The sequence below is a fragment of the Cyprinus carpio genome, chromosome A9 (assembly GCF_018340385.1).
Source record: "Cyprinus carpio isolate SPL01 chromosome A9, ASM1834038v1, whole genome shotgun sequence".
NCBI classification, from domain to species: Eukaryota; Metazoa; Chordata; class Actinopteri; order Cypriniformes; family Cyprinidae; genus Cyprinus; species Cyprinus carpio.
Window position 1 is genome coordinate 7,692,411 of NC_056580.1, and position 12,802 is coordinate 7,705,212.

Genomic DNA, 12,802 nt, shown 5'->3' on the forward strand with positions numbered 1-12,802 from the left:
TCCATGCTGTAGAAGGCAGATTCAAATGGGGACATTAATAAGAATCATAAGATTCTTAAGGGGAGACATGTTATATGCCTCTCCGAAGACAAGTAACATAACCAGCTTTGCACATGCAATGTAGAGATGAAGAGAGAGAAAAAAGATCTAGAAATCATAAATGAAGACAGAGCAAGCAGGCTATAAAAGGAAATGAGAGAGAACAGCACAGGACATCCGGAGTATTTAGCATTAGTCTCCACATGCCTTTGTCTAAACTCCTTGGGTGCAAAGAATGAGTAGACGTCCTCAGGTCTATTATACAGGACACTGAAGATGAGGGTTTTGTGACAAACATGAAATGTTCTAGTTGTATAACTGTGTTGAGTCTACGTTTATGCATTACTGTGTTTTTGACTGCTGCAATCAGAATTAGTTCAAATATCTTACCTTAAAAGGGATGTCTGTGTCTGACACATTCAAAAAGCTTCAAATCAACCATTTAAAGGGATAGTTCACCCCAAAATTAAAATTCTGTGAATCTAAACAAGCATGCTGTTATACTTCTGAAGGATCATGTGACACTATAGACTAGAGTATTGGCTGCTGAAAGTTCAGCTTTACCATCACAGGATTATATATAAATAAATTAGTGGTGTTGATCCATTAAAATAAATAAATAAATAAATAACATTCATTCATGTCTCTAAGTTTTTTTCCCCTTAATATTAAACCAATTGACTATAGCCATTCTACATAACAGTATAATTGAGAGCTATCAATTTTAACATTTATTACACTTTAAAAAATAACAACTTCTAATTTAAGTGAACTTAAAACAATCCCATTAAATACCCATTTAAATCCCAATCCCAATTTAAAACATAAGCCCATTAAAATAAATATCATATTTACCTGTGCCCTTTAGCAAGTAGGACATTTACAGAAATTGAATAAAGTTATCAAACACTAAGTTCTAAATAAAATACAGATGAATCCTTAAAGCTACAAATGTTATTGATTTCCTCTTTTTTTTGTCCTTTGATTAACACACATCACAACAGCTGGTTATTAGGTTACTTTGGCTGCTTTAAGAGCTGCCACTGCTGAACGTGACGCGGATCTGACATGCATCGTATTTCTCATGCATCGTAACTCTTTACCTTTTCTGACCCACTTCAGGTCTCAAAGTCTCTACTAATGAGCTGTCGAGTTGAATTGGTGTGTTAGATGAGGGAGATGCTGGGCTTTTCCAGGACAGTTTTGAAAACCACTGCATTTCAGAGACATGTTCCTTAAATGTGACTCAGTGTCACGTTGTGTGAAGTACAGACTGAACGGAATGTCAACACATCCCACTGCTGTATGGCCAGATGAGACGCAAACTACGTTTTCTCGACTGGATAACTGGTGTCTCTTGCTAGTAAAGTTTTGATGGATGAAGACTGCAATCAAGGTAAAGACGACAGTGGCATACAGGAGTCGTACAGTAAGCACACATGAGTCTGTTATAATAATGCGTGTAAGAGTGTTCTTGATGCACTGATTGCACATTGTATTTATGCACAGGCACAGACATTTCCATAGATTCATGTTGCTTCCATACACATTAACGATAAAGTTTTGATTTGTCATGTGTATGTTGCTGTGTTTAGTTATTTTGAATGGATCCTTGTACTGTAGTAGATATATGCAGTCAGTAGGCAGTTGGTTTAGGAGTTTTTGGCATATCCATGTGGTCCTGTTTCAGTATCGCAGCTTGACTTCTCTTAAAAGGTAAAAAAAAAATCTTTGCTGTTGCACTGTACACATACTAAACAATTCAGATTCTAGTGGTAACAGAACTCCAACCGAATGTCATTCTCACAGCGAGTGTCATGATGGACGCTCTAATCTACAATAATTTTTTTATAAAGTTGTGTAGTTATGTAGTTTTAAGAGTCTTTTAGGTAGGAATGTAGTTGTTTAGTCTTCAAATATGCAGTTTATTAATAAAGATAACATCTATTTGAAAATTAGCTTCAACGTTTTTGGAGATGTGAGCACCAGGGAGTCAGTGGCTGTTCAGCACTCATGAACCCGCCAAGTGCAGCCTTATCTCAGCCAGATCTTCTGGAATTTGTCACGCCTCTGATATCTCTATAGTGGTTAAACACGAGATACAATTTATTTTGGGTAAATCTAACAGCCAGCCTTTGGTCTCAATAATCTATTATTTGTTCCAGAGTAAATAGGCTGAGGGCAAAGTCTCATTTTATATAACTTTAATGATGTATATCAAAGCGCCACCTTTTTTTTACCGAATTGAATCCGTGGTGGAAGGAAGTAGTTCTGCACAAAAGAGGGGTTTTAGAGACAGTCCATTGTTGTCTCTCTTTTATTTACTGTACACACATTGAACTGTTGTATAAATGCAATATCACACTTGTAGCCGTGCGATATGGCATATCACACTTCTACTTCTGTGATATTGCTCACACACACACACTTATATATATACAGTGTATATATATATATATTAGGGGTGTAACGGTACATGTATCATCCCAAACCGTCACAGTACGGAGGTCTGTAAAGGGGAGAATGTACTGTACCAGGCAGATCAAGCTCACTGTTTGCGATGCTTGAAATATAGGAAGACAAATATGTGGGGGGTTATATGAATGTATCTTTGAGAGGAACTGACCATCTCCAGAAATTCTTTAATGGCATTTTCATTTCCTCTTACCTCCATATAATGCCAAAGGAAATGCTGTATCACTGCTGTTCCATAAGCGCCACCTACTGTCATTTTAATTCAGTCCGTCAGCAGTTTTTGTTTTGTGCAGGTGTCTTATGTAGCATAATTTCACAAATCAAAAGTTCTGTTTTTGATTTAAATCTTGAAAACAACTGCTCATGCTACATGTATCATTACTGTCTGTTCAAAAAAAAAAAAAAAAAAAAAAAAAAATATATATATATATCTATATACATAAAAAAGCATATATATATATATATATATATATATATATATATATATATATATATATACATGCATATACCATTGCATATTTTGTAACAAATAAATGCAACTTTGGTGATCATAAGGCATTCTTTTTTCAAAAACATTAACTTGTATCTCTAAGGTAAACCTACTGCATGGTTCATGTGAGATCTTCATGTGTGTTTGACAAAGGTGACATTTCACTGAGCATAGTTTGCCACATATTGTATTCCGAAGAACAATGTAGTTTCTTGGAAAGAAAGCAACATAACTGTTGTTGACTGCTCTTCCTGACCCATTGTGTCCACTTGCAATGAAAAATCCCCTCGTTACTGCTCCAAATTAGGCAAGACGAGCGGGTCTCACAGTTAAGACACTTACTGTACATCTGATTGCACACATAACCACAGTTTATCGGGCCTCATTTTCATCCCTCTGATTATTCCATGTATGCCAGACTTTATCTACACTATAGATTACTGTGAAAGCAGATGTGGGCTGCTTTGGGACATGACACATGCGTTTCTCTGCTAAATCTCTGTCTGTTGATGTTCTCGTTGTTCAGTCTTACAGTAGCTCTCTGTGATTTTTTTACTTTGATTCTTCTGAACTTGAATTCCCTGTAGCGTTTGTCCTCCTCACGCATGTCCTTTCCCTCTTTTCATGTTGACTGGTAATTTGTTTGTAATTGCTGCCCCGAGGATAAAACTGTTCTCTGTTGCTTTTTCATTTTAGAAAGCTTAAAGGATAGTACACCTAAAAACTATATGTACAGTATGTGATCATGTATATAACCATTCAAAGGTTTGGGGTTGGTTGAATTTTTAACTAATGCAGTTAGGGGATTTTATACACCCTTAACAGACACCCATCAGTGCAGAAATTGTGAACTAAATACTAAAATAAATTTAGTAAAATACTATTAAATATAAAATTTGTGCTGCCTGAGTGAATATGAATATGATATTCAGTGTAACAACATTCTTGCTTGTGTAATATTTTTAAACTAATGTGTCAAAATGCTATGTTTTATAACATCCTCAAACAATGTAAAATTGGGATATTGAACTACTACTGTTGCAAGTACATTTGGTTTTATTACATGCAACAAATAGGCCAACAAGTTAACGGGTTTTAGACCCTCTGCGTCATACCGACTCTACCAATACCCCTTACTTGTGGAAAAATCACCGTAACACATGGCCATTAGTGCCTTTTTGCTTTATTCTCAGTAGCTCTACTTAATTACATTTCACAGTACCATAGTGTTTACTTGGAACTACACTGTACCACAGGCAATTGCTGTAGAAACACTGAGTCACTGAGGCAGGAACATTCAGTTTGTCAAAAGTTCACAAGCTCTCCTCAGACATGTGACACACACACGGCATTGCACTAAAACAAGGATGTTTAAGCATTCTGGATGGGCACACATGCACAGAAAAGCCACAAGCAAAGAGGATGATGGGGAATGTAAATATTTAGGCTCAATAAGGGAATTAATCATTCAATGCTGTAAGAGCACACCAGTCAACACTTGTTTCCAAGCAATGTAAAAATGTTGCAACCAGAGATCACGAGACATTCATAATTCTGATAAACAGGGGGACGATAATAAGCCGGAAATGATAAAGTGGTAATAAAAATAATCCTAACATTCTTAAGACAGCTGCACTGTTGAAAGTGATGTAAGCGCAGAGTAAATTCCTGTGGATATTTCAGAATTGACCTCTGCTGTATGTCTTAATTTTGGTTATTTTAATTAACCATTTGTGATCCATGAAAGCCAACATGTCAAGGGCAGAAAAGAGATTAAAAGTTTCCATACTTTTCCTGGTGAAGAAGAATTGAAATTAAATCAAAATTTATTATAGTTTAAATTCATATTAAATGCAGGTAGTTGTACTGAAAACTGAATTTTGTTTAATATTTTTTTTTTATAATTTTTTTTATTTTATCTGCCTATGTAGGACTTTTTTGACTACCTATGTACAGTAGGGCTTAAGTACATCTTTATATCTCATTTCAAAATTACTTCTATTGTCTTTGAAATGTGGTTAAAGTGTACTTCCTAATGCACTTACAAACATTTATGGTAAACTAAAATATGCTTTAATGTCATTTCTATTTAAACTAGTATGTTATGTATTTAAATATATATTACATGTATTTCTAACGATGAAGTTGTAGTAATTTCAACATATTTGAACTTTGATGTGATATTGAATAACACTAGATTTAAAATTAGAATTAAGTACTTTACATGTGTTGTAGTATGTTATTCAACACATCAAAAGAAGTAACGACAAAAGCATGTTTATTAAAACAATGATTTAAATTTTACTTTAAAGTAAACTTAATTTGACGTTTATTCTTTTGTATTTAAGTGTACTTGCAGTGAATGTGTTAAGAAACTATCATAAAAAAGTGTACTCTAAGTACACTTAAGTGGCCTTTTATTTATTAACATTATATTATCCGCAAATACATGCTTTTTTATATACTAGATTTGAAGAACACTTCAATTGCATATTCAAAACAATTAAGCACTCTTTTTTCATAAGGATTTACTTAAGTTAAGTTTACCTTTTGCTAGTTTAGTTTTACTTTACTTACATTTCGAGTGGCAAGCAATTCAGTGTCCACACTGAAGATGAAAATACTGTGCAGCATGACACAATCAAAGCCAATCAGACCATATTTTGATGTCAACAAGATCTCACTCATTTAGGTTGTTTGGAACAGAAACACAGATTTACATTGTTAGAATCTTATGGATTTTTCGACATGGTATTTAGCAATTTAACACCAACAAGCCTCATGTCTTGGCAAAAAACGTTAAATGTCTGGGTTTTTTTTTGTTGTTGTTGTTGTTTTGTTACCTTTGTGATATTTTATAGAAATGTAAAGCGTGTTTTACTGTTTTATATGTGCTGCTCTTTCTCAGCTTTGGGAAAAGTTAACACGAGACACAACTTCAAACCAGCATAAGGTCAAGAGGGTCGCTATTTGACACAGGACATGGGTGGAGCCACTACAGCTCATTTGTGGGAACTACCCCTTCAGTGTGGGCCAACATACAGCCAAATGATTCATACTCACACAGATGCATACACTATGTAGATCTAAAGAATGTACATCTGCTACAAAACCAACACAACCCAAAAATGTCAAAGAATGTGCTACTTGCAGTGTTACTCGGGCTAAGAGCTTTTCAGCATAGGTCTTCCCCTCTGAACAATTTTATATCCTGCCTCGATCCCTCTAATCGAACACAATAGATTTTACCCCAATTGTTTTGCTTTTTTGACCGAGCAGATTATTTTGGCAGCGTTTTTCCTGTCCTTATCACCAACAGACATCTTTTGTGCAGTGCTGGTCCACCCATTCAAACCAGAATAGAGTGCACATACTTACTTCACGTGCACTGTTATCCTCGTGCACAACCTCAGGAACCACCCTGTGACCACATCCATTTCATCTTCCCTTATATGGTTGAAGGAATTTCCAACAAAGGACACTGCTGATCTACATGCAGTGCATAAATACAGTATTTTTAATTCAATTATTTTTTAAAAAGCTCTATTGCAAAATTAACTAGTATATCATTTCTGCACTTTTATTGACATTTTTTATGCAGTAACTATTTTACTTTCTTTGATTTTCTATCCAAACATTGTTCAAACAGCAAGAGCCAGTAATCGACCTCTAGGGATGAACATAATATCGTCAAATCTTCACACACAAACAAATAATTTGAACTTCCTCAAAATAAAACAATTTCAACCCCCTCACAAAAAACCTTTTCCATCCCTTCCCAAAATGCCATTCTTAAAGTGTTTCCATAAGAACAAAGGGGTCAAATAAAGTGCTGAATATCTATGACAACACTATGGCATAACTATAAAACATACAGTATTTAAGGGTATCTAATGCTGTAAAATAGCTCAAAATATTTTTCAAATGACAGATCTGAGCATTGATAAATTATTAAGCTTTAAATCATTAATCATATGTGTTTGAAAGGCTAACAGCATAATTACTGAGATAAATGCAAATACATCTGTTTTACCTGCACAAATCTCACACCAGCTGCCCTCCATTACACAAGGAAATAATAATATCCACCTCTCAAATACAATTAAGACAAATTTAGGTCAATTTTGGATAATTGTGCATTTGGCCTTGAAATGCAAAAGGCTCAAAGTCAGAGACTCAATGTGTTTATGGGCATGATCATGTTAGATTTAGACTGAATCCAGATATTTGGAAAACTTCCAAAATGTGCAAAACTTTGTTTAGGAAATCAAATTTTATTTATCATGCACCATATATTTTTTGCTGCCCAAGTGAGGTCACCTACAATGACCATACCCTGCAGGCCAGATCATTGCCTCCAAAAAAAGCATCTACTACATCAAAAAACCAGAAATCACTACACTCCTTGTACCGGTATAATGCACAGCCTCAGCCTACTGCTGTCACAAGTTTTTGATCAGGGAGGCACAAAATCTGATAAGGCTTTAGACAAGGAGGCTTCTTCTATTCAGTGAAATTAGTTTAAATTAGCTTTAAAAAAAAAAAAAAAGTTACCTTGTAGAGAGAGCTCCCGGCAGAAACACATGCTGTATTTTTTTAGAAAGGCTGACCTAAAGACCAAAAGGGCCTCTGAGTAATGAAAAAAGTGATAAATTATGACAAATTAAATACCATATAAACACTTAAGTGTTTAAAAATTAAATTAACAAAGGCATCTGAAAATAGTATGAAAATATTTTAATCATTTTGTCAATTTTTTCTAGTTTTTTCTATATTTCCATGGCTGTATAAAAGGGCCTTTGAATAAGATAATATTATATGATATATCTATATTATATTGATATAATGATAAAAATATTAATATATATAATATATAATTATATATATATAAATAAAAATAAAAATACAATTTATTATTGATATAAACTTAATACCATATAAACACTTAAATATATAAATGATGACTAATTAAATTAGCAAAATAATCTTTATTAATAATTGTTACTTTTATGACCTTTTATACTTTCTTCCAAAAGTTTGTTACTGCATTCTCTGTTCACATGGCTGTACATTGATTTGGACATTTCATCTATAGTTTTCACTTTGTTGTGTTGTTAAAACCATGTAAAACTTGGGTAATGAGTGAAAACTGTTTTTTTTCTGAAAGAAACGCTTTCACTGACAGCATCACATTAAGTGCAAACTGCCATTTCAGATGCACTTACTGTTTAAAACGAACATTTGTATCAGCAGACAACCTTGTAATGGACCTGACTGAAATGATAGCAAACTGAAGTATAGAATACTGTAAAAGTGACTGAATGATTATATACTTGTCTTTTAAACTGAGTTATGAGATTTAAATATTATTATAAAATCACCTTATACTGTATGCAATATCTTCTTCAAAAAACAAGGTGCCAAGGTGCATACCACAGCTAGATCTACAGCTAAAAGAATGAGGTTACAGCTGAAGGAGCTTTTACAGGCGGCTGGCAAACTATCAGCCCTTTTGAACATGCTGTGTTTGCTCCTGGTGATGAGCGGTTGCCAGAAACAGCATGTGGATCAGGAAAAGAAAGATGTTCTCATGTTGAAATCATCCTCAGACTGTAAGAAGAGTTCACACACTCATCATAACTCATGTGGAGACTGCTGTCCAGTGGCAAAGCTACTACTATTCTGTCCAGGGACAGCCATTAATCTGTACAAAACATAATAACAGTGATTATGATAACCTATTGAACAACCAATAATCTCTGCCATAACAAATGAGAGTCCAAACAGCTAATAAAAACATCACATTCATCCAAAAGTAATCCACACAAGTCCAGTCCATCAGTTAACATTTTATGAAGTGAAGAGCTATGTGTTTGTAAGGTACAAATTCTAAGTTGAAGTATTTTATCTTTTAAATTGTCACTTCAGGCCAAAATACGAGTCCCTAATCCATAACGTTTCCTCACGTGAAAAAGTAAATTCCCTGTTGTCCTCTCATATCAAAATCCACCCAGATATATTGTCTAGAACTGTTTTTCTAGTAAATGGTGCTTGATCTGTTCATATTTCGCTCCTGATTCAGAAAAGATTTTTTTTTTTTTTCACTGGAAATAGCAATATCATAGATAGAGGACTCATATTCTAGGCCAGTGCAACAGATTGAAGTTAAAAAAGTCTTGATGGAATAGTTTATTACAAACACACAGCTTTTCACTTCACAAGCTGTTAATTGATGGACTAGAGTGGTGTGGATTATTTGTGGATTATTGTGATGCTTTTATCACATAACATCAACCTCATAGTAAGTGATATAATGCTACATCTCTCCAAATCTGAAGAAGAAACAAACTAATCCAAAACCTCTCCAAATCTCAAGAAGAAAAAAACACTTTAACAAACATCCCGGATGGCCTGAGGGTGAGTACACTTTAACAAATTTTCCTCTTTCTCCATTTTTGAGTGCAACACCCACATCTCAACATCCAATCAATAACTGATGCATAAAACTAATTCTCATCCTACAGGTTTTCTTTTTCAATAATCCATTATATACTCGAATATACATCACAATATAGAAGTAAAGATCTGTCAATATTTCCGTTTCATCACAACTTTTAACAACCCTGTCTTGGAAATGTGCTTTTTAACATTAACATTGAGATTCTAGAAACTTCCAGTTGATGAACAGTTCACCCCAGTGCAGCATTATTTATCTTAAATAGCAAATTAACACCAGCATTAGGAGGCATCATTGAAAAAAAAAATGTACACACATACTGTCAGTTTGTAAGTATTAAAACATAACCACTCACAGACTCCAAACACATTTTCCTCATTAACTTCAGGCCAGTGTTTAATCTCTCTCTGTGGGATACCAGTTGGTTATATTACCACCAACAACCATGGGAGAAATTAAATGTGGCTTTAAAATAAAACAAGCTTTGAATGAAAGGAACATACACACAGAAAAGATCTGTAAATGGCAAACATTTGTGAATTGCACATGAGGAACTTGTAATACAAACAAGGACACACCCACTCATCTTAAAGGGATACTCCACCCCAAAATGAAAATTTCATCATTAATCACTTACCCCCATGTCGTTCCAAACCCGTAAAAGCTCCTCTCCTCAACACAACAAAAATAAATATATATGAAAACCTGGATACTAAACAACACCAAAACTCCAATAAATAACTGTGTCAAGCGGGTTATATGAAGCGACAGGAACACTTTTTGTAAGCGAAGAAAACAAAAATAACGACTTTATTCAATAATTCTTTTGTCAATGGTCTCCTCTCGTTTAGTCGTTATTTTTGTTTTCTTCGCTTACAAAAAGTGTTCCCATCGCTTCATATAACTCAGATTGCACATCTGATGGCAGATGGAGTATTCTGACGATGACTTTTCATACCTTTTATGAACCTTGACACTGTTATTTATTTGGCAGTCTATGAGACAGTCACAGGCCTCCCGGTTTTCATCCAAAATATCTTAAATTGTGTTCCGAAGACGAACAAAGCTTTTACGGGTTTGGAACGACATGGGGGTAAGTGATTAATGACAAAATTTTCATTTTAGGGTGGAGTATCCCTTTAAGGTTTCGTTGAGTGTGTAGGACCATAAATGAGGCACAAATCTGACACCACAATCTGTACTTAATTTTGTCCACTTAATACAGTAAAATTAAAAGCACACTTACTGCGTTGACCTCTGCTGTAAGAATAAGGACTGCAAAGCACAACAGAAAACACCTGCAATATGAAAAAATAGTGACTTAATATGTGTACAAAGAGAAAACACATGTTTCTACAACACAGATAAACAACATATTTTACCTTAATTTTTTCCAGTGCTGTAGATGGTTCTCACCCTCCATGGAAGCCAGAAAACAGATGAAATCTCTCCTTCTGCCCAATTCCAGTATCTTGTTACTGCATACTCAATGATCTGAAAGTCGCAGATTTATGATCTGAAAGTTAAAAGTTGTTCCTCACTGTTCTATGCCTATTTGAACAGCAGTAGATCCTTGTTCATATTCAAATTATATGTAATGGTAAATTTGTAGATCTCATGTTCCTTGCTAATAGATCCATAAGGCGGCAGATGTGATTTGTAACTGGTTTCTATCTGGTCAAACCTGTCATTAGCTTAAATATCTTCAGCAAGGAACACTAGCTCAAGGCGATCAAACTAATAGTTTCTAGTCGTTTCTTATAGCTAGCATGTTCCAAAAGCACAGCTACCATTTGCTAATGTGTCAAACAGTCTGTTTTGTTATTAGTTAAAAGTGGTTAGTTACAAAAGAACACATTTAAACTCCATATTTTTTATCTTAAACTACCTCTAGTCCAATACTGAAAGTGAAGTTACCTCAGATCGCGCACGCTCCAGTCTCAAGCGCGCAACCCCGATGCGTTCGCGCTTTGGGAAAGTTGGTTGTCTAACCTAAAATCCACCTTGCCAAAGCTGTTTTAAGAGAATTACTTATCTCCAAGGCTTAAACGTCCCCCTAACAATGCTGAAACGCGAGTGATAGTTGCTCTAAACAGGGTTGTGTCGGTGCGTGTTTATGGGTGGTCGTGGTCCTGACAGGGGGTGTGGTGGGCTCTTCTACAAGACATTACTTTTGAACAACAGCCACATAACGTTTAGAGCAAAGATGCAGACAAACGTATAGTTCAAGTTCGGGAAGAAGAGAGGCAAGAATTGCTTGAAACGGAGAAGAATCCGTCAGCAGCGTGTCCTTTTGGACATTATTCAAAGGTGTGAAGATGCGGCTTCCATGCGTCACCGTTTTTCTTCTCACGGTCTTTTTGAGCATAGACGAGGGTACAGCTAAGGTAAGTCCAACTAAAAACTAAGTAATGTTAAGTTATAAGGGTTTTATTAGGAATGTCGTCGGTTCGGACATGAGGAGTTCCGTTATACGCGAGTGTTGCTTGCGCTCAGGTTCCACTTTAGAGTTCACGTGAGAATATTTCTACTAGATGAAGTTAAAGGCTGGGATATAACTTAAGTGTATCTGACGATTTGAAAAAGCAAACAGCAAACCAAAAGCGAATTACAGAAACAAACCGAGAGATATGAAGCCTACGACGTGTGCTGTAACTAAAATAATGAACATTGGTCTCTACATAATTTTCAAAGGCATTATTGCTTATATTAATACAATTTATAGCACGATAATTATTTGGACAGTTTAGTAGATTCATGCACTTTTGGTGGTTTTGTAGTTTTATTAGTTCAGCAATTTAATACAGATTCGATCTTACTTATGATGCCTTATTACCTTGATGTATTGTCATGGAGTAAATTTGTGCTGTGGCTTTTCTCTGCAGTTTATATTTGCCACTCCTCTTGGTTTCGTCTGAGGGTTGTGTTAAACATACCCCACCCTCTCAGTTCAGTGTCAAAGTACTTTTTTTGGAATGATTGTTTGAGATAAAATAATGCCAAAACAAATAAAACCAGAGACTGGGAAAAAATACAAAACAATAAAATAAAATAGGGTTCCAGTAATGTTATTAAAAATGAAATGAAATAAAAAAAAATGCATTGTGCAGTAGAACACAATAGAATGGCATACATATTCAATAAGACATTAATGTTACACCAGTAACATCTGCATTTGATCTGTTTGTGACACTAGGCCTGAAATGAGCCATTTGTATAGTATTTCACTGTTTTACTATGAAAGACAAGCAGAATGTGTCACTCTGTCTCACCTCAGCACTGTTTTGGAAACCACGTTTGTCTGAATCTAACTTTTTCTTTGGCTAGACTGTGGGTAACAG

At 35.0% G+C, this 12,802-nt stretch overlaps 2 protein-coding genes across 2 annotated transcripts in view; one reads left to right on the forward strand and one right to left on the reverse strand.

The window, feature by feature from the left end:
* The window catches only part of LOC109069403 (collagen alpha-2(IV) chain-like), a 74,935-nt gene extending 63,389 nt beyond the window's left edge, over window positions 1-11,546 (reverse strand). The window contains exons 1-3 of the mRNA XM_042763077.1: window positions 11,379-11,546; window positions 10,844-10,955; window positions 10,708-10,759 (exon numbers count right to left, since the gene is read on the reverse strand). Of these exons, the coding sequence (XP_042619011.1) occupies window positions 10,708-10,759; window positions 10,844-10,884 (93 nt within the window). The 5' untranslated portion in view covers window positions 10,885-10,955; window positions 11,379-11,546. The remainder of the gene's footprint in view (window positions 1-10,707; window positions 10,760-10,843; window positions 10,956-11,378) is intronic.
* Window positions 11,547-11,633: 87 nt separating this feature from the next.
* LOC109103567 (collagen alpha-1(IV) chain-like) overlaps window positions 11,634-12,802 on the forward strand; it is a 47,059-nt gene continuing 45,890 nt past the window's right edge. The window contains 1 exon segment of the mRNA XM_042763366.1: window positions 11,634-11,848. Coding sequence (XP_042619300.1) covers window positions 11,780-11,848 — 69 coding nt within the window. The 5' untranslated portion in view covers window positions 11,634-11,779.